Source organism: Berkeleyomyces rouxiae (genome assembly GCF_048999995.1).
Source record: "Berkeleyomyces rouxiae strain 22BRR77 chromosome Unknown BrBRR77_ptg000002l, whole genome shotgun sequence".
NCBI lineage: Eukaryota > Fungi > Ascomycota > Sordariomycetes > Microascales > Ceratocystidaceae > Berkeleyomyces > Berkeleyomyces rouxiae.
In genome coordinates, this window is record NW_027396492.1 from 2,131,612 (window position 1) to 2,154,124 (window position 22,513).

The 22,513-nt window shown below is 47.8% G+C and overlaps 4 protein-coding genes across 4 annotated transcripts; 1 reads left to right on the top strand and 3 right to left on the bottom strand.

Moving 5' to 3' along the window:
- Positions 1-1,960: 1,960 nt before the first annotated feature.
- On the bottom strand, positions 1,961-2,935 carry BROUX77_002133 (uncharacterized protein; the record flags this gene model as incomplete). Its single annotated transcript, XM_073746640.1, has 1 exon — positions 1,961-2,935. One exon carries the CDS (start codon positions 2,933-2,935, stop codon positions 1,961-1,963), a length of 975 nt encoding a protein of 324 aa, XP_073607215.1.
- Positions 2,936-14,376: 11,441 nt separating this feature from the next.
- On the bottom strand, positions 14,377-18,001 carry BROUX77_002134 (uncharacterized protein; the record flags this gene model as incomplete). Its single annotated transcript, XM_073746641.1, has 4 exons — positions 14,377-14,532; positions 14,613-17,740; positions 17,810-17,928; positions 17,985-18,001. The coding sequence occupies 4 exons, from the start codon at positions 17,999-18,001 to the stop codon at positions 14,377-14,379; spliced, it is 3,420 nt and encodes a 1,139-aa protein (XP_073607216.1).
- Positions 18,002-19,240: 1,239 nt separating this feature from the next.
- BROUX77_002135 (uncharacterized protein) lies at positions 19,241-21,295 on the bottom strand (the record flags this gene model as incomplete). The annotated part of the gene is made up of 1 exon (XM_073746642.1): positions 19,241-21,295. The coding sequence occupies one exon, from the start codon at positions 21,293-21,295 to the stop codon at positions 19,241-19,243; it is 2,055 nt and encodes a 684-aa protein (XP_073607217.1).
- A 434-nt stretch (positions 21,296-21,729) lies between these two features.
- Positions 21,730-22,484, top strand: BROUX77_002136 (uncharacterized protein; the record flags this gene model as incomplete). The annotated part of the gene is made up of 5 exons (XM_073746643.1): positions 21,730-21,764; positions 21,841-21,955; positions 22,020-22,085; positions 22,147-22,269; positions 22,344-22,484. 5 exons carry the CDS (start codon positions 21,730-21,732, stop codon positions 22,482-22,484), a joined length of 480 nt encoding a protein of 159 aa, XP_073607218.1.
- Positions 22,485-22,513: the final 29 nt, after the last annotated feature.

A 22,513-nucleotide genomic window follows, 5' to 3' on the forward strand; every position in this document is an offset into this window, starting at 1 on the left:
ACTGCACTATTGAAACCAGTTCATGCAGAGCAGCACATCATTGTACAAGTAAATAGATAGCCAAACAGTAAGAAGAGTTGCGTGATAAGATAACATGACACCGGTAGAACTATCGATAAGTACACACACACATACGCACGTAGTAGTAATGCCCGGCACAAATATGACATGACATGGTCTGATTTGTTGTAACCCTCAATGACATCCTGTTTTGGTGACATTATGCCGCCGATTGGCTCGTCCATAACTGGCTGGCTTTACGAATTCCAGTCACAAGAGTCACAGGTAGCAAATAAGGAGCTAGACCAGCAAAACTTTTGCTAATAGTCTCTCAGGCTGGCCTTCTGGTCAGGTTCCAGAACACTATCGCGGGAAGTAGACCCAATACATCGTAATGATACCGCCTCATACCAATACAGCAGCCAGAACTAGCAAGTCTAGTTTGTTGTGAGAGAACGGTCTTGTGATGTTAGTAAGACACTACCCAGAGCGGGAGGTGAAGGATAAGGTGTAAGAACAAGGAGAGTTTTGTTCTAATTTCTATAGCTAGTTGAAGGGCAATAACTATACAAAAGGAAAGACGAGGGGTTAATAACTAGATGTAGTTAGTTACTTGAATACATGATCAAATCAAGGTGAAACCCAAGTATGGATTCCCAACTACATGATGATTAAGCTTTCCAGACTAACCCTATCCAACACCAGTTCAATCACCTTATCACCCTATATTCCCCTGATCCAGTGTGAAAGAAACATAGGAGATGCCAAATGTTTGATAACACAAACCAGTTTTCAGTATAGCTGGAAAATGGGTTCCGGCGGGCTGGAACCAGAAGGGCTGGCAAGGGAGACAGACACACAGAACATTCTCTGCCCTAGTCTTAGCCGGGGCTCTGGTTCGGGTCCGGCGCTGGCTGTGGCTGTCGCTCCCCATGGCTCTAAAAAGACTTGAGATCTTGTCTTTTCATGCTGCATGCGCAGCCCCCGATACCCGTGAGTTTGTTTAGCTTGGAGAACCAACTATCTAATTGGAGGGGCTAAACCCGCAAGAGGTGGACGGTTAAACTACTCTGTTAGCACACTTGCTAAGATGTGCTCAAGAAGCCACTATGGAACATACTCACTAGGCCAGGAAAAGTCATGATTTCTTTTTTAATTCCTTATTTCTTCATGGTTCAGCGAGCGTTTCTTCCTGTCTTTCGTGGGGATTTTAGAATTGCAATCTGTAAATATGAAGCCGCAGACCAGCGGCCACGCTAAACACTAGAACAGAGACAATCAGTTGCCGGGTAAGGAGACTCTGGATACTAGCTAGCCCATTTTCCAATCAACTACTACAATATGTAAAGACATGAAAGAATCCAGGACCTGGTATTTTTGCAGGTACACACATACTTTAGTTATCTCCACGTCAGCTATGACAACTTATCGAGACAGCTCGGCAGAATGTCCGACAGGGCAGGTCAGGATCGCCGAGTTCTCATGGAGGGTGTTGACTAGTATGTACGTGTATGGTAAAAGTCTACAAGCAAAGAGAGTGCAAAAGTCTGTCAAGTTCAAGTAAATGTTCCCCCGCGCATTCTCACTCATCTCACAAAGTACTTGGAATCTTCTTTTGATCCGTAGATCCTTGGGTTGTTTTCCGAGTCGTTTAGTTGAAAACGTAAAGGATATGTCCTGGACTCTGCATGGAGACAACATAGCTTAGCCATTTTCGGTGAGGGTTGGTGACAGCTGAATGTTCGGAATTGTCCGGCTTATTATGGCGGTGTGGACATATTTGGACAAATAAAAAAAGTCAAGGGAAACAAAGACCAGGGTTGACAAGAAAGCAAAGGTTCAATCAGAAAAAAAAAAAAAAGAGTAAAGCTGAGCCCTAGTTGTTGGTAAAGCCCGTAGATACCCTGGCTAACCCTCATAATACCCAGTTCATCTACCATCAGTGTAGCAGTGGTGTCTCCTACTTCGGATCCAAAGACGTCTGTGTTGAAAAATATCGATTGTTGGTGGTGATAGGAACACCTGAAACCAACGTCTTGGGTACATAGCCATAATCGTCCATCACCGACCCAGTGTACTCCGGCGAATTCTGGTGAGCTAGAAGCCGCAGAACCTCTAGGTCAGCGAACCCCAGTCGTAGTAGACCCCAGAGGAGGACATCACCGAATAACCAGGGTCTTTGCCCCATGCTTAGTTTCGAGTGCTGACCAAACCTCTGTCTTGCAAAACGACTGACAAGCCAGTTGACCAGCATGAAGAATGGCACACCGATACCAGGCGAAAGTATGGCGAACTTGAAGCCCCAAACCCATAGGGAAATGACAGCCGATAGCGGCAACGCCAGAGCATATGCCAAGGAGCTATTGGTAATGCCAAAAACAATGCAGAGTTTGAGTTGCACTCGAACCCACATAAAAGTGTCCAGAAAGGCCATGGATGCCAGATATGGCCGTGGATCTTTCGTGTACCACGACCACAACTCGAGTGCCGGGCGTGCCACTGCAATGAATTGATAGGACGGCCGTGAGGTTGGTGGGTGTCCTCGCCGCAGAGGCTTCACTAGGAGCAAGCCACCCCAGCCCCAGAACATACAGGCCACCGCCTCCGCCAGTGACACCGTGCCGGGGGCGACCAGACCCATGCGACGCAGCTCAAACATGACCAGCTGCAATACGCCGTGGGCCACATGCAGAGGCAGTAGCCACGAGACCTGGCGAGAGCGTTTGAAGGTCTGCTTGTACTGCGGCACCCCATTGCTCATGCGGTTATTGAGTGTTGCTGCATAAACCACTAGCCGGACAAGTGGCCATAGCTTCCCGCACTCAACAATTGCACGGCCCGGTGCGGCTAGCAGTGCGACGGGCATGGAGGCAAGGGAGACTAGGGGCCAGCTGCCGGTCCACTGAGCGGCCGTGCGAAGAGACAAGGGAATCATGTTCATCTGGGAGATTATCTGTATTTCTTTTGGCTTGGGCGTGGGGGAGGGTGAGCCTTTCACAGCGTCGGATTTCAACGGCTTTCTTTTCTTTTCGTGACTGGTTCCTTGAACCACGTTGCAAGATTCTAAACAAAGGATGCGTCGACGACGAAGTGATAAGTGAGGCCTTGTGTATCGTCAAAGGTAGGGCTTGATGAAGAAGCGTAACACAAAGAGATGAGGAGAAAAGTCAATGAGGAACTAACCAAAGTACTGGCGATATCATAATTTTCCAGGCCACCGCGATATTTGAGCCTCGCAACGTTAATGTGACGTCTCCATGTCGCCCTTTTCGGCGCAGTCCATGAGTTCAGCTTCAAGCTCAAACCCCACCCAGAATGCGCAGCTTGAGTCACGGTTGAGACCCCACACACTTTATTCTCATCATCTGGCCACCAAGCTGACGAGCGATGGTGATTGTGCTGGATGCTAGTGGCACTCTACTATCATGGTGTCGCCCCGTTACTTATTGTTGGTTGTGCTGCTGTGAAACACACATCCCAAAGAATGGATAGATTTTCATCAGCTGTATTTTGCAGTATAGCATGTGAGAGATGTGTCCTAACTGCCAGGTCCCCGCCCACGCCAACAAAGCCCACAAAAAACAGTCATGTGACTTAATGGTGGGCGTGTTGTGATAATGGAGCCCGAGAGCATGACTTGGTACTACATCTGTATGTATGTATGTATGTATGTATGTACTTACATGTACTCGAGAAACCCTGGCGTACCGCGTGAAACCGCTTGTTGCTCTTGGCCTGCATCTAGATGCTTCCATGGAGTCTTGGTAGGCCGGTGTGCATGAGCACTGTCGCTCGCATACGCGATATCGGTCTTCGGAATACTTCACGACGGTTCATTCCTCTTTTCATGTTGTCTCGTCTCGTAGCACCCTCTTATTTCACATCATTTTCTTTTTTTCTCTTTCCAAATAATACGACAGTGAGGACTAAAGACGAGAGGCACGGACTACAATACAGTGAACTACGCCGAACTGAGTATCCCATATTCGCTATTGGCGAGGCACTGTGCTCTCTGGCTCTTCCACTGTTCCCGAGTACCAGATAGCAGGGTGCGAGAAAAGTCCGAATCACATTCTACATGTGTGTTCACGGGTGGAAGGTGAGATTGCCTTTCCCGTGGCACACAAAGTCCGCGGCAGATCATATCCGCCATGAAACTCGACCCATTAAACAAACTTCCGACTACATGTGTAGATATAAAGCACGTAGCTATAGTACAGCAGTTATATTGCTCCGCACTTCCGCCACATTGTGTTGTGCATGAACTGAAAACCGTCAAGACGAGATAGACGATGAAGCAGCCGTATAGAAACATGGCCATCAATAGTTAAACTGTCATATAGTACTGACATTAGAGTTGGATGAATTTGCGCATGAAATTTTATTCCCACTAGTAGCTGAAAAGATTGACGTAAAGAGTCTTGGACTCGTGACGAAATGAGAGCTTCCAGACCATGTCAGCAAGCCCAGGGAGGAGAAGTCTACCGAGGAAGCCTACAATTGTCTCAACATACTTGTAGCTATGTAACTAGCTTTCTTTGACAACTTGGTCACTGAACAGGCGACCCCGCATCAAATGTTCATGACTTGATACCGGTGGCTTGTCGCCCATCATGGCAGACTCCGAGTCCCCCCACTTCCGAAATCCAGGAACACCCAGCACTCCAATATGCAAGGGGCCCCCCTTCTCTATCAGTTAGATCTCTGATGAAGTCTGAACACCCAGTAAAACCTAAGCTCGTTCTTCTCGATTGGGAATGGCGTCGCCGGGTCCCTAAACGTCTGTGTGCTAAAGACTGGCCAGCATATAATACAACCCTGCCTGTTGTTCTCCCGCGCGCGCGATGATGATGTCGACAATGAAACATCCATGAGTGTCCCTACTCGGCCTAGGCTCGCTGAGCTAAACAATGATCATCGGATACAAGTATGCAAGTAGACATAACCATGGCAAGTCATGCGTGCGGGCTGTCCTTTTCGGCCTGGCATTGATATTGGTCGAGGAAATCCGGTCTAGTTTGTTTCCTTGATACTACTCTACTATTTTCCCTGTTTTTCCTTTTCTCAGTCTTGCTGTTTTGGACCCTTTGGCCTGCCATATATGACCATGAAACTGAAAACATGCTTTTGTTCTTTCTACTTCTATCCTCGGACACACCCCTGAGTACATACTCGTATAATACATACACACTCCCTTCCTCCTCCACCCTGTTGGACAAACGAATCTTCTCTTCACCTTCATTTGTCTCCCACTGACCAAAGCCTCTGTGCGCGAGGAACAAGAAGGATTGCTACATTAAAGTGGATTTGGGTTGCTTAACGAGTTGCACCCTATACAAGCAGTTCGGTTTGTTATCATGGACTTTGCGGGAACTTCAAAATGTGTATACATGCACACCAGACAAGAAAGCCCCTGGAACAAATGCACGGATCTAACGGTGCCTTGTTAAGTTTGGAGAGGGCTCGCTGCATTGTTCTCACACAACATCCTTGGCAACCATGATATATATAACTATCGTATGTACATATGTCCATACAGACATGCAGCTTCGAGCGCTGTCGGAGACAAAAAGAAAACATGCGAAGTGACCAGTGTCAGTGGGCAGAGAACAAACCCGCGCCCGCAAAAAGGATTCAATCAGTGACATCTGCATAGGCCAAACAGTACCAAAATTTGGCTTCGCTAGCGACTTCTACAAGTATACAAGTTACAACATGCAGTTACTCAGCAAGGCAGCCAGCCTCATGGAAGCTTTTGCTATTTGGCGCCTGGTACATACTTCAATACATCGTGAACCTCGAATCAATAGTTAGCTTCTATTTTGGAGCAATGGTTCGGAGATAGCAGCCCGAAATCTATCTCTGTGGCATCCAGGGCACGAGGTTGCCAAATGCGCCAAACAGGGAAATTGTCATTGACAAGTCGGATTCGAGTCCAAAGATCGGGTCATTTACTATTTGTACTACAATGTCCTTGTAAGCAGTTGCGGTCATGTATCTTCTATGACATCACGCAGACTTCGGAAATAAAAGAAAGGCCAGGCTCCTATATGACAACTGTAACTAAGCGGGTAACTCTGCAAATCTGGAGACAATGCAGTTGTTTTGTCGAGATTGAATAAAAAAGAAAACATGTGTTCGTGGTAAAACCCAGCTGTCATGTAAAGTTTTGTACCTTCTCATGACGCAATTCCTTTTGCCGTTCTGTCTTTCTAGAAGCCTCACCTCAGGGAGAAGAACGCGTTAGAGACTCACTTTATCAGAGTGCCGTCTCCCTGATCCAGTGTTTCGCCCCATAAGGCCTGTAGGATGGGTAAGACTGATATCACATTTGCGATAGAGCTCACGGACTACAGGGTCTGTGGGCCTCTTGTATTTCTCCCCATTGTTCATACTTGGCTTGATTCAAGCAACTGGTTATCTGCCAGTACATAGAAACTACAGCAACCATACGCACACGTTATTATTAGCACTACTTGCTGTATTAACATATACTACTACCTTGAGGATGCTGCAAAAGTTAGTCCTGAGACGAGTCTGAGGTACGTTTCGTTGCCTATGTACATTGACTCGACACTTCAACCCCGTAATGGTGGGGAAAGAGGGGGAAGATGAGGGGGGTTCACACAGCCAGGCATGGCTAGGCTTCTCTTTTCTCGGAGCGAGTTCTCCCTTGCAGCCCTGGCTTGGATGGAATACATTCATGATGTGGATATGCATGTATGTACATACATGTGTACATAGACATACACGGAGCTTCAATACATAGTTATTGTACTTGGGTTAACTAGTTAGTTATTTGTATTTGTAAAAGCAACAATGTGACTATTTCGTCTAAACGCACGAACTGGCCGTGGGCAAGCGCTGCTGTGTACATCCAGACTAGGAGGAAAGTGATTACATAGATGTACTAACTGTAGTTGCGGATAACAAAGGAAATACATGTCTATGCACATTGGTAACTATCTCATCTCGTCTACGGTCCTTCTAGAAAACCCACTGCAGGGTGTGGCCTCTTACTAGCAGGCTCAGTCTAGCATTATCGAGATTGTCTGCAATGCAAATCCAAACTCTCCACCATGATGATGCCTGTTCGCCTTCGTTCATACGTGTAAGTACTAAAATGGGAGACCTTTGTGCAAGAAGCAAGACAAAGGTCCAACAAAGGAAGACACATTGAAAAAGCGGTCAAGAAGAATATGCGGGGTCGCTTTGAGAGTCCATTGGTTCAATTTTTGCTTCCTTTCTCCATGTTGTCTTGTTTTCTGATATCTCTACTTTTTGGTGCTGGGAAGGAGTTGTACCCTCGCTTCTTGACTTGTCTGATCCTTAAAGCTACCAGAATGGTGTGGCATGGCACCTTTTTTTTTTTTTTTTTTTTTGGGGCTGTAGGGTAGGCCCAGGGCAAAGAAACAGATGAAATAGAGTTCTCAGGTGTCTGTCTCGCACATTGCTCCATATCAGCAACGGTGGATAAGGAGGATGAGCCAATCACGCATACCCTCGCGTATTTGTGCCAGCCTCTTTGGACATGCTTGCAGACCGCAGCCTTCAGGCCAAAGATAGAAACGTACACAAAGACTAGACCCCTTGTAGACACACGCACATACACAATGTATACGGTTGTGCACGAACATTCTTACTTGTACAAGTACAGGGCTCATGAGAGGGAACCTCTCGATGCTGCAGTGTGCTTCGGTGGGGGAGCATCCTGAAACCAAATAACTTACTCTATGCTGCATATGAAATCTCGCTGATGCACCACAGTACCATACTTTGTGCACATCTTGTTCTCTTCCAGTCTAGATCCAACTGATGGCGTTCTTGGTAGCAAGGGATAGAAAGGTTACCCTCCTTCATCCTCAGTGTGCAAGTGTGTATGTGCATACATACAGATAGGTACCATGGCTACATATGTACAAGACTCGTTCATGACAGGGTCGCCGAATTTTCCACTCGAAAATAGTACATGCATACATCCTCTTCTTGGGTAAATGTCTATCAGATCACGGACTGCTGTTAGCTTTCAAGCTTTACCCCGTGCTATGCTTGAACTTGTATGGAAACATGTATCCAGGTATCCTTGACTCACTGACATGCATCTGCCTGCCTTCAAGGCTCTATTTGTACCTGTGTAGATACTTATATGTGCTTCACCACTCGATGGCCACCCACCCTGCTCTATACACCGGGCTGGGGACTTGGTCCTTGTTCTTATTATTAATCCGCCGTGGGGAAAAGAGAGAGAAGGGCCTTTGGGAAAAGATCGACTGGTATACAAAAATAGTATACTCTAAGCTGCAGTGTTGCAATACGGACTTCTTGAACACAGGAGACCGACCTCACCGACATTTTTTGGTTTGTAGAGGCTTTGAATCCCCGCCATTTTCTTCCGACTCCCCGTCATGTTGAACCCGTGAAGACCACACTTGTTCAAACAGCCCAGGAGGGTGGACAAGCGGACTGAAAACGGCGGCTGTGTGGAACAACGGTACGTTTGGGTAGCAGTGGCAGTGACAGTGATAGTGGGAGTGATGAGCCTTGCCTTGGTATGTGGATAATAGGATCAGGAGCCAGCAACCCGACACACGTAACCTAGCCCCATCCCCTCTCTGAATGATACGCAACATCACTGTTCTTGAACCATTGGGGCGGATTCGGTCAGTATGGCCACTCATGCCCTTGTCACCGTCGTGCTATTCAAGAAGTACTGCTGGCTGCGCACACATGCCTGTCTTAGAGTTGTGCACATGGGGCAAATGGCGACACATCCTCCTCGAGGTTACTGGCAACGGTTCATTTGGAGGACTCTATATGAACATATGTTTGTTAAGTACTAACTAACTAACTAACACTAAAGCTATGGCATATAAGGGACAGCTTCGGCACCCTTCGTATGCTTGGAGTTCGCAAGAGGGAACTTGTACTAAAAGAGACAATACTCACAGACCTGAGATAGGGCGCGGCATGTAGATTGAACCTGAACACCCGTGGGCGGACCTGCATGAAAATAAATTCCCCAAAGGCAGCGGACTAGGTGCCAAGACGGGGCAGTGATTCGGATTAGTTAGTGCGGACTTGTTGTATTTACCGAAGCCTCTATATGAGTTATCAGATTTGCCGCTGATGAGCAAGACCAGCGGAGAGAGGAAGTGCGCAGGTATTCCCACGAATACGCACCTGCTATTTCGGCTCGTAGTTGATGGCGCAAGGAGGCAGTAAACTTAAACTCAAAACGCGAAAAGATCACTGCAAGATCCAAGCTTCTCGCTTTATCAACAACAGCAGACCCATGTCTGTGCTTCTGGCAAGAATGGCCTGATGTTGAACGGGAAATTGTACGCCTGCTATAACTCCCTCTTCTCTTCTCTCCTCTTTCACATTCTCCGCCTATGCATTGCTAAAAGCTGCTATCAGTCTGAACTAAGACCCGTCAAGTAGACTTTGAGATATTGGATACATCTTGACTTACAGAGACCGAGTGGCACATCCTGAGATACTCCACTAGAGGGGTGTTTTCTCATGCGGCGATATAAACTATAAGACATATGCAGAGTGGGACAAGTCTCCCGAGTTGGATTGATCGAGATCAAGTCTTGTGAGTGTGATCGGGGTGTGGAACGCACCACAAGATCATAGGGTTTAGAGAAATTACTTACACGCGTTAGGGTTGTATACATACATCGTATCAAGAGTTCTAGTCAAGGACAGCCTTTGAAACCACCGTCAATGGAGTCTCGGATAAATGGAGTTTGCTGCGCGCAATTCCAGCGTACTGGCTGATTCAGAGTGTATGTTGGTTCGTGCACACCGCGTGTCAATACTTGGTGTTATATCTGCTTAAGTGGCCACATATAGGCGTGTTGAGACGAGGTTCGCCACTGTCTTGCGAGGTGTATTATTTGGATGGACTCTGTGCCGCTGTAGACTCCTTATGGAGTGTCCGGTCGGCCGAAGGAGATGACGACTAGTACGGGCCCTTGAAGGTGCAAGCTTGTTTTCGAGAGGGATTAGTTGAGTGATGGGAACTCAGTAGCTCGTGACTTTGGGTGATGTGCGGATTGGGAAGCTCTCCCGGAGACATGTGACAATGTTTGCAGAAGAGGGCTACAATTGGGGGTTTTACTGGTTGGCAAAGCACTTTGCTCCCCCAAAAAAGTTCCAATATATCGTAGTATTATGAACAGGCCAGTGGTTGTTATTAGTAGTCAGTTTTATAGCACGCCATCCGTAAATGCAGATGACAAGGCACCCGAGCCAGTCTGTATGTGTTTGTGTGTATCTATGTACGTGTGCATGAAATCCTAGACCCCCCTCGAAAACCCGGAGCCAAGCTCTACAATACTGGCTAATGGATCAAAGGAACACAGCCTCGCCTGTAGCAGGAGCAAATCTCTAAAATGGTTCGATGGTTCGAGCGATAGAGCGTTCTAAGAACATTGTTTCTCCATTGAGACGGGACAGAGGCAGATGTGCTCAGTCTCAGGTGCGAACAGTGTTGTGGCCATTGCCGAGACGAGAGCAGCTCTACCCATTTCTGTAGAGGACAATGAAGCAAGCACAGTGCAATATCCGGCCCGGGGCTTGGCTAGTGCTTTGCTATCATTCCTTTTTGTCTCCGGGCGAGCCCGCTGTCTTAAAACATACTACATATGTATGTATGTATGTACATGTGTCGGCCTCCATCTCCACCTGGATGGGCCCCTCCCGCTGTGTATGTGCGTGCATAGTTGCTCGAGCAGCCATATGGTGATGCTCAATTCCCTCGTGATAGATGCACTTTATAGCCGGAGGGGTGGGTGGGAAACAAAACAGAACGCCTGTGCCTACCCAAAACTTCGAATATACTGGTTCCGTGACGACGTGGGGAAAAGGCCCGATGGCTGTGGTAATCAGTGGGCAAGGGGCTATTTGACTACAGACAGCCTGGCTGGCCAGGCCAGGACATGAGCTTTGGCAGCCATCAGCAAGGGCGGCCAAGGACAGGCGCCGCTCGGCCATTTGCTCAACCCGGCTGATGCTGCAAGCAAGGTCCTGCATCATGGATCACGGGATAGTTCAGCACGACAACGAAGACTCACGATGGTAAACATGCCACTGACAGCAGCCAGCCCAGTGATATTATCGTAGATGTGTATAGTGCTACTTGTACTGGCAATGTGGAGATGACAAGATAAAAAGGACATAATTGCCCAGGGAATCATTTTTTGTAGTCTGTCCCCCGTCCCTCAAGTCCGTCTGGCGTCGCATCATGGCTTCTATCAATTCTTTCGGCCGCCAAGTTCAGGTCCCCGAAAGCTCAACATGCAGGGCACCTGGGTTGGTTTGTCCTCAATGTGTTGCATATACGAAAAATAAGGCACATACAAAAAAAAAGCAGGGCCAACTCAGAGCAGGAAAGGGTAGTTATAGAGAAAAGAGAAATCAGGATGAGCAAGGCAGCAAATCACGACCCCAGATAGAGCCCGCAAGAGAGGCCCAGCAATGAGACAATAAGACGCGGAAAATGGTGGTGTTGTTTAGTGCTAATATTTCCCGTAGGGCGAGTCTTATATCACAGGTATGATATAGTACCGGGATTGTTTGAGAAGAGACAACAACTAACTAGTTAGTGATAGTTGATTAGTTAACTATACACTTTGTTGGAAATGCACATACACATGCACATGCATCCGTGTACTTGCAACTGTACGTACAAAGCCTTGAAGGCCAATGGGAAACTGACTGCGAGACAACAGGATGAGATGCAAGTTCCCACAAGAGCATGACAGCAGCGAAGACGCAATATCGCCAGACAACCCCATTGACGATATCATTGAAACAATCCGTTGATTTGGGAGCTTTGTAAAGTCGGGACCAGGAGGTCAACGACCATTACGCGGCCTTTCATGAAAGTCTGGCCAAGACTTCATACGCCAAGCATTATCATTGCTACTATGTATGTAAGTCTGTACATACATATGGTTCGCCTGTAACTCGGGACTCTCATGCAGCCGGTACATACCTACAGAGGCGGGCCTGAGGCTTCCCTTTGCCCTTCTCTGGTGTCTTCTTTGCTTTTCCCAACGAATCATGCAGGGTCCTGTCCGCCCGTTGTGGAGGCTAAACATCTGCTTCAGGAAAGCTAGCCGCTGGCCTGGTCCCATCAGGAGGGGTTTTTCTGGGACATCAAAACCCGAGACTTATTTTCCACTCTTGGTTCATGCATGCTACCGATTTGAGAAGACAAGGAAGAGAAAACACAGAAACACAAGCACCCTGACTGCCAGACAAGAGGGAGAGACAGAGAGAGACAACATTGACCAGGAGGAGAGTCCAGGTCGACGTGGGGCCACCCGTTTGGACCGGGTACCAACTGACAGACCCGCATCTCACTCACACCTGTAGGCGTCATCATTCGTGCGTCCTGCGCTCCTACATGCATCCGCATGGTATTTCGTGCTCTGGCTTCTTAGATTTCCCCAGAACAGGGGTCTTGGGATGGCGTTGGGACTGGGCTGGACGCCACTTGACAGGACTGCAGCCACAGGAAATAGCACGCACAGAAGTCCCTGTCCTGTCGTGTGGACTGGACCTGCGAACATGGAAACCTAGACCAGAGGTGATCGCGATAGTGACAGGGCAGTGCAGTGCCTCATGTAAGTCAGAGGCAAACAAGCTCTCAAAAAGCCTGGCCAAAAAGACAGCGTCGTGCTGCAAAGCCTGTGCCACAAGACCTCGCCGCCCCCGTGAGGAAGGCCGTGCCCAAGAACCCACTGGAGAGGATTCAAGCTTGTTTAACACTCAACTTGCTCATCTCATCGATCTTGGCCACATCCACTCTGCTATGCATCTGCAAGCGAAATCGGCGATTGTCTGGTCTTGGAGTGCGCAGCAGCAAAGTGCATACATACATACATATGTACATACATCTATTTACACATGCGAATGCGTACACATTGTATTCGCATTGGGGTTGCATGACCAGGCAAGGCCACCGCCTTTTGTCTAATACAACTCGCCCAAGGAAGAAGGAGTAGCATTTGGCAGCTAACCTTGGCTTCACCGTAGATTCGATGGCAGCCCGTGGGTGGGGGATTTTGCTAGCGCTGGCAGCCGTAGTAGCATCTGTTGTCATGATTCGTGAGTGAATAGTATCGCCGTGCAGCTACAGTTACAGATCACTTTTTTCCCTCGTAGCACACCGACATTCTGAGGGCAAAGTATTTGCCGTGCCGTAGCCGTGCATGGCAGTCACGATGGGTCTAGAAGGTCTGCGACTACTTGTGCATCTTTAGGTAGCAATGTAGCACAAGGCCTTCGGCTGCGAGTCTCTCGGCGTAGCGGCACTTCTGTCTGGGAATGTGAGACACTTGTGTGGCCAGCCGGGGTGATGTGATGGTAGCACTCTGGAAGCAGCCCGTGGCGTGTAACTCAGTACTACAGCAGAACGGTCAAGTTAGTAGACCGAAGGTTGTCACATATTTACACTTGGGCATCTCGTAGATGCGTCAACACTACCAGGAAAGCATGTCTGTCCCCTGTTAATTTGCTGGCTGCATCACCGAAACTGATTTGTTACAGGCCTGCCCATTTTCACAACATGTAGTTTTGGTCTCCAGCATGCATACATCCTAGCAAGGTTAAGAAGACATTGATGATGTCTTTAGGCACGTTCCTCACCGGCTTTTGTTGCGGCCGCAGCAATCGGGCCCGTGGGCTCAAGATGCACTTTACCTTTTCCCCTACATTTCGATTGCTTTTGCCGGACATGAGATCTCGTCAGCACCAGAAAGGCAACTCGCGTCAGATCTCCTTTCAGAGCCTCTAGGTGTGCGTTTAGGGCTTCACTCTTGGTCCCAATAGAAAGGATAGTCCATGCAAGGACTGGGAACAGCCCTGCCGTACCCTACCATCACGACACGCTCTTCCCTTCTGCCATAGAACTCGCACTGGTCTCCGTGATTCGCCAGGGCCACAAGACAGGAAGAAGCCACTGCATCAAGACTAATCAAGATTTGTCCTGGGATATTCCCTTTGCGCTTCTTTGCTCTGTCCTTTTCTTTCGGGAAAAGATTGTCAAATGTCTTGTTGAGCAAACTTCGAAAATTACAAGGACTCTCATAAACGAGATAATGAGTGGCGTCCCTTCACCGACATGCAGTAGCCTGGTGATGTGATCAAAGGCTCGAATCATACTCACCTGTCTTCAGTGATCATGCTCGTGCATCTTGTGTCCTACCATCTCAGGTCTGGAATCATGAGCGTCACAAAAAAAGGGCCATGCGTGTGTTTCTTATTGCGTAGAATACCATACCACACTCACACTGGCTTCAGTTTCCACCTCGTTGACTTGAGCCACCTCCGTAAAGTTTGGTACAGTGCCATGATCTTCTCTCACGGGGCCTGAATCCTAGCAATGTCTTGTGCGGCATCTATAACCTCTGATGTGCCGTTCCCTTCGGCCTGGGCTTTCTCATGGGCAGTGAGCCCTTGTCTGATGGCAAGGACATTGTCAACGATGACGGCATCGATGCCTTCTTCCACTTGTTTCTAAAAAAGAGAGGCAGGTTAGACCCATTCACCGCCTTCAACTTGACAGCCTCATGCTTCCTTCTTCTTTGTAGACTCACCTGGACCATCTTGGTATCGTTGTTCAAGGTTCCGTAACTAACACAAACAAGGCCGCTTTCCTTGACGACCTTAACCAACCTGGGGCTGTTAATCAGAGGCTCTACTGCACTAACCACGCCTAAAAGATTCCAGCGGCTAGCAAACCTCACAGCCTCTTGTAGAGAGGATGCCCGGATGTCGCCAACAGGACAAATACCAGCATCCGTTAGAAACATGATGGGAATTGAAGGTTGCTTGAAACTGAGGCACAGGCAGATATCCGGGTTAAAGGACGAGAAAATAATGTGTCTGGCACCCATGAGATCATACACCTTAGCCAGGACGGTGTCACAGAATGAGTTGAGCTCCACAGCATAGGTATCCATCTCTTGCTCTTCACTTTCATGAAGCATAGGATACTTCATCTCAATGTTGAAGCCCACGCTTTCAGGTAGCTGTTGAAACAGGTCCTGTAGTGTTGCAAATGGTGCCTGAATGAAGTTTCCTCGTGAGTTTCCCTTGTAACCTTGATTCTTAAAATCGCGAGTATGCTTCATACGCTCTTCCATCTCCCTGTGACCATCACCGGCAAAGCCTAGCGTACGAGACCGTCGTGGAGGTCCAACACTAGTGCTCCGCGATAAGCCGCTGGCTTTGCCATTGCTTGAGCCTGGTGATGGCGCGCGAGAAGAGTCTGGATTAATATGAAGGAATTGCTCAAGAGTTAGAGTATGTACTGGAGCATCAATACCAGTCTCGCTGACAAGAAAGTCGTGGTAGATGACAGGCACATGGTCCTTTGTGAGCTGCACATCGAATTCAACATACTGGGCTCCTAGATTGGCTGCTGCAATGAATGAAGGAACTGTGTTCTCACCCAGCTGTAGTGACTTGGTGGAAGTAGCATTCTTCCCTAGGCCTCGATGGCCGATGACCATGGTGGACGACATTTTCTTCCAGTATGTCTTGTCGGATGTGATTTCAATGTTTGGATGCGTGAAGGGTGTAATGACAAGGAAATTGAAGTTAACAGCACCGATGACGTCAAGGTTGCAATCCACAATAGGTACGCATACATCACCCTGAAGATTCATTCTTTTGGCACCAATAGACGGACGAACGGAAGACAGCAGGGCCACTGCCCGACCAATCTTCTTCTGACCAGTGGAGTACGTTGGCACAAGATCAAAGAAGAGTTTAACTTCGGTGGCGTTTTTCGTCGTGAATACAATTGGGTCTGTCATCACATTCTCATGTGTAGGAAGGTTGATAATGGTGGGCTCGCCTTGAGCACCAGATGCTGAAATCACAATTGAAAGCGCAGTGTCTAGCTCGGTAGTATGAGCAGAGGCAAGAGGTACATGGTCAAGCTGTACCGCCTCAACAACCTTGCGCATATCCATAGACCCCAAACTAACCAAGACCAAGCTCTCATCCTTGAGATATTTGTGACCAAACGACTTGACAGGCTCAGGGACTTTGCCATTTGATCGGCGGTGATCGATAGAACTCCCAACAGGAGTATCATTTCTTTCGGGGGGTGTTGTACTGAGAACAGAAGTGCCTTCTGTCAGGCGCTGTTGCTGGATCTTATCTTCTAGAAAGATTGCAATATTCATGTTTCCGCGGAAGGCTGCGTGTTCCTTAGCGGTCCATCCAGAGGAGTCAAGCTTATCTATAATGGCTCCGTTCTGAACCAAAAGCTCCACAGATGCCATTTTGCCGTCTACTGCAGCCACATGGAGAGGCGTCCAGGCATAGGTTGACTCGGTGGCATCGATTTTAGCACCCCCTTTGAGGAGAATTTGAGCGCAATCAACGTGGTCATATCGAGAAGCAAGATGAAGGGCTGTTTCTCCGGTCTTGTCTTGCCAATCAAGGTCAACACCTGCCTTAACCAACATGTCCACGATCACGGAGAAGTTGGCCTTCACTGCAATAGCAAGAACAAATCCTGACTGAGACATGGCCTTGCGAGGTTTTCTACCAGTTTCGTCTATATGTCTCCAATTCTGACCATCGATCAAAGCCTGAGTAGTCAGTGGATGACCTCCAATCACGCTTAAATGAAGGGGAGCATAGCCATCTTTGTCTAGCCATTGAGGTGCGTCTAGCTCGTGGTCGGTTGAGAAGAACCCACACTCTTGCATTTTCTTCATGATTATTTTGCAGACGTTTACAAACCCAAACTGGGCAGCATAGTGAAGTGGAATACGGCCACTAGAGTCTTTGCTGTTGATGGCTGGCATTTGGGTAGGTGAGAGTTTATCGAGAAGATAAGTCAACATCCTCACGGCCTCATCGTTTTCACTCAAGAGCTGAGGCTCATTATTGTTAAGTATAAGCTCCGACAGAGACACAGGAGGTTTCATGTACTGGTCTGAAAACTGAGAGCCAGCAACAATTCCGGTTCGTGAGGTGCATTTGGTGCGACCAATATGGATGACTAAACGGTGAATGCAGTTTCTACCGTTGATGTCATCAGGCTCGTCTAGAGATTTGGCATGGTCAAGCAAGTAGTCAACAGACTTGAAAGCGCGTGTGGAAATAGCCCTTTGCAGTAGATTAAGCATCAAGGGTTGCGATGAGGCATTAGCCAGGATATCGCCTTCTTTTAGCTTTGCCTCAATGGCCGTGATGTCGTTCGTTTTGACAGCTTGATCTAGGCTGTCCAAAATTGACTGGGGTAAGAGTACCAGAGATCCTTTGACAACCGCTCTACTAGAGGCCGACGGTCGATCTTCGTTGGCCTTCTGGTTTTCCATCAACACCGAAAGCCAATTGTTGATAACAGCAAGGGTACTTGTTGTTGTTGTGTCCTTTGCAAACTGCTTTGGGTCAACCTTAGTGGCTATGTATCGATGTTGTGTGGGTACGGAAGGTATCTTTTTGTCCAGCTTCTTTGTGATTTTGACGAAACCACGGCGGTTGATTTCACCAAACCACTGGAGCTTTCTTAGATGTGATCTTAGATCAAGGAGAGCCCCCATGAGCTCTTCTGCTTCGTCGTCGTCCAGCGACGAAGTATCGTGATGTGGTCTTCCGTAGTGTTCCTGAAGAAGGGTCATTCGGCGCGCATACTCTGTGAGCTTCTTGTTGTAGAAGCTATCGACGTCTTCCAAATTTCTGTCTAGTGCATAGAAGAACTCTACTCGGCAAATATTAGTTAGCGGTTCCTGCATGGGTATCCTGCGTTATGTATCTGGAGTCTGCGTACCAGCAAGATCGGCGGTTTCCCCGCTTCGCCATGTTTCCTGGGCAGTCTTGATGAGCTTCTTCAAGTCCTTATAGTCAATGTAGAATGCTTCCCATTCCGGGACCTGGTTCCGCGGAAGGCTGAGGCGTGGGTTAGTTCTGTCGTTCACATGCTGATTGGATCAATGACGGCTTACTTTCGACCGAATTTCATTGCGTAAGGTGTGATGATGAAAGGAAATCAAAGGCGATATCAGAAAAACGGCGACAAGAAGATAAGTTAGGAGAGAATAGGGACTTGTAGTTGGGTGTATCAAAGACAATTAAACGGAAAAGCGACGAGACCACTGCCTTTAATATCCGTAGATAGTTGTTAACGCGAAGCCACAGCCACAGTGCAAAAGCCTAGGCTGCACTTGTCTCGGTGCCTCATCGCTAACTACAGCATACAGTGATTCCAAGACCTCTCGGCACTGTTCTGTCCAAAATGCAAGCCACTAGCGTGCCCTGCCTGAGACTGAATACACCAATAACAGGCCGCTGAACTCTGCCCGTGCTGGTCTGGGAGCCTTTAGTGGCTACGGTGGTGTCTGTACATCCATACATACGTACTGCAACTTGGTGAGTCTATGCGGAGCTTCCGTTGAACAAGTCACAAGTTGCATCATTTTCAAAGACGAGACCTAGACGTAGAACACGCAAGGGATGCTGTTTCTCTTGGGCCCTGTTCGCTGGGGCTTCAGGGGGCTTGGAGACATGCAGGGACTATGGCACTTGAGGACACCTAAAATAGATCTTTAACTATCACGTGTCAGACCATCACTGAAAGTTACAAGTCGGTGAGGGGCACCACGTCACCGCCGCCTTTCAAGCAATTCTCCCTATCCAAGCAGAAGTTCGGTAGAGATACACGCTACCTTACAAGCTGTATGCCCTATGTCGCTACAAGAAGAAATTTGAATGGCAAAGTCCAACACAATTCTAAATGTTCTCTGACATCTTGAGATGAGACGTGGGTTGGTTCACATGCCCGTCGTAAAGCCGTCTCTTAATTTCGCACCATGGTTGTTCAGCACCAACAAGCATCTAAGCTCTAGTTCGTCTCAGGTTTCCACGTGTCTTGAGTAACCTGGCCTTGGAGAAAATGGTTGATACTCGGGAGACATGAAATAATGTGCGTCATTCAACACGTCCGCGTGACCTCACGATATCCTTTGCAGAGACACCATGCCAATCTTGTGCCGCTCACATGCCACACATGAAATGGAGTTAGGAATGCTCACGTGCTGTGTCTAGATGATAATACATAATACTAGTATACAAGTAGTTCCTCAACCTATCCAAATTCCCCCATTGCAAAACCAACCCTATGTCAAAAAAAAACGCAAAAAGTGTACCAACGCTAGCCTAACAATCAATGCCCCCTATCCTTCCGATGAATTTTAAAGAGTTCTCATGAGGGCCATGTCGAATTCATCGTTACGCTGTGTTGCAGTGACTCTAACAGAGCAATCTTCTTCTTCAATTGCAAGTCAGCTGCGTCTTTGGCATCCTTCAATGACGTTCTAGGCTCCCATCCCTTAAGCATCTGGTGGTTTATCTCTTCCTTTTTCCGGGCTGGAACATATGGTGCCTTGAGATCGATTTTTATCTGCTCATCAGCCTCTTCGGTACCCTCTGCTTCTCGGGCCTTCTTGACGTCAGAAATGACTTCCTGGGCTTCCAGAATAAGCCCTTGGCCGTCACGGACGGCATTGATAATCATTCTATCAGTAACTGCCAACTTGATTGCCATTTGTCCTTCGAGGTAATCTTGATGTGTATAATGCGTAAACTTGGGTTCAGTAGGACTTCGTGCCATGATCTTGTTTCCAAACCAACTTCCGGGCGAAGCAGCAGTCCAATGGAAGTCAAAGTCTTTAGTCGCAGCATCAACTTCTTGGGATAGTTCTGATGGGGATAGATCTGATGATAGAGCCGCGTAGAGTCGCGATGTAGCACGCTCAACCTGCTCAGCCTGGAGTCTTATATCGTGGAACTTAAGAGAAGATGTTAATGACTTAAACTCTTGAAAGCTTATTCCAGACTCTGCAAAAACTTCGTCACGGAGAGTTTCGGGCACCTCGTTTAATCTCGTGATAGAAAGCAGATATTTAATCTGATGCATGACGATAGTTTGAACTTCAGGTTCACGCGTGATGAGTGAGTCTAAAAGTTCAGGTGCTTGGGCTAGAGTGCGTATTATGACAAGGGCAGCGTTTCTGTCCAGAGCGTAGATGCACAGGCTAAAGAGTTGTATGATAGCCCAGGAGTTGATCATGTTCCCTAGCTGCAAGCCATTGCAAAGCATATCAGCAGCATCCCGAAGCTTGTAAAGTCCAAGGAAACCTTTCATGATGACTTCAAACAAATGTCGACCTTGATCCGAGGCACTCAGTAGCCATGTTTTCAACGCATCGGGCTCTTTGGAAGAGAATATTCTGGAAACATGATTGTAAAAGAGACCAGTGCGATTTGCCTCCTTGCTGTGGTTGAGAAGGCAGACAGCCGTGGAATAATTTGTTGTGTATGGATTGAAGTGTGATCGAGCATTAAGCACCAACTGCTCTGCAATTGAATGATAGCCGGCTTGACTCAGGCGAAGAAGAAGTGAGTTGTAGGTCTTAGCATTGGGAGCAACAGGAGAGACCAGGAGATTATAGCAAATATTCTCAATGGTGACCTCTTTGTCGTCGTTTATTCCCTTCAAAAGATAAGTTTGAAGGGTAGAATGATCCTGTTCTTCTTCAGCGGAAGATGAGCTGCTGAATCGTGGGTAGTCTTGAGCCAGGAGACCTTCAATCCGAAGCCGAAGGTCTTCGGGCTGAAACTCGCAGTCATAATTTCTTTCCAAGGTCCGAAAAATCGATCGGACAAAGCCAGACACTTCTCTTTCGCGTGTCCCAACATCAGGGTCTGAAAAGTCGTCCAGGGATACAGGATCGTCAGTTGTGTTTTCCTTTAGCCAGCGCGTTAATCGTTTATAGTTGGTGCGTTTGATAACTGGAATCGTCTTCCAGTAGTCAGAAGTCTTGAATTTGTCAAATATTTGGTTGCCATGTTCATCCCATAGGAGATATGCTGGATCGTGACTGGATGCATCTGGGACAAACTCTTTGTCGCTGCCCCAACGACTGTCGCCCTTGGCTTTGTTGCTATTTTCGCCCTCAATCCTTTGCGCATGCTTTGCCATGAGCGTTGCATTCTCGGCTTGTAAAGCTGCGATCGCATTCTTGGTGTCGTTGATTTTTGTTTCAAGATCGTCTCGTCGTTTGTCCTTAAACTTGGAATCGATGACGGCGAAGGTTCCAAACGCAGCCGTGTAGCATCCGGTGATGACTTCGCTGAGGGTCGGCTTTCGCGGGTTCGGACCGGTTGTCATGTTCCGAATCGTAGTCTTGACCACTGTTAAGCAAGACCGACACCGGCAGGCCTGTGTCCTGCCTGCTCTGAAAAGAAAGGACTGCATAATCGGAGCATTGAGCAGTCGGTAGTTGTAGAGGAAAGAAGATAATTGGTAGTGTGTCTAGACCAGCTGTTTCCAGCCTTGCCCAAAAAACCCGAGTTGTACCTCAATGGACCACAATGCGTTGCGATTTTCCTGTGCCGCTTCAGCTTCCAACCATCTGACGATATCTGATCTGGAGCCGGCCCCAGCAAAATTCATAACCTCGCTTCATCACGTGACCAAAATTGACCCGCGTTGACACTTATGTAAGCTAAAGTGCCCCTCTGACGTTCCAAACTGCGTTTGCAACCCCCGTTAGCATGCGGCGCTGGGTAATGAATTACCGCAGTTCTGCTCTATCGTGATTAACTAAAAAAATAGTTTTTGGTATTTCGTTTCCGAGTTTCTCTTTTTTTTCTTGCTGTACTGCACATCAAAGCCCGCCATATCTAACCATGTTCGCCCTCTACTTAACTGCGGAGCTCACTGGGTATGTATCACCTGTAAACATTGCGAAACCGGCTCCCATTACTAGACAATTTCTGACCAAGATTATGATGAATAAGTGTTACCAATCTCCGGCCTGAGGATACTGAAGAGGGGCCTTTCTGGTACACCTTCACTGTTCAGTGCACTTCATGCAGAGAAACCAACCCCAAACCTGTTGCAGTGAGCCGTTTTGTATGTGGTCCCGAAGAAATAGCATAAATACATTGAGATCATCCAAAGCTAATCACCACAATAGGAAGAGAACGAGCTCAGTGGCAGCCGTGGTGAAGCCAACTTTGTTTGGAAGTGCAAGAACTGCAAGGTTTGTTGACATTTACATATCGTCTAGTTTACGGCATCACATACTAAAACATGCGTCATAGAGAGAGTCATCGGCATCGATCAAGACTTCCCCAACTGCATACACCCAAAGTGAACCCGCCAAGCGTCAAAAGATTATTGAGTTTGACTGCCGTGGTCTCGAATTCACAAGCTTCTCTGCTGAGGTACTTAATCTGCATTCCTATCAGTTTCGACACTTGAACCCAACCGAGACCATACGACTAACTTAGATGGATAGGGCAAATGGTTGGCCGATGGTCTCGAGACTAGCACCAAGTTTAGCGATGTTGAGCTCACCGAGGATTGGTTTGACTACGACGAAAAGTCCAGCGAGGAAGTGAGCATTACGGACCTGAAGTGGGAGGTTTCCCGGGCGTAGTGATCGGGAGCCAATGGTAGACTTGCATT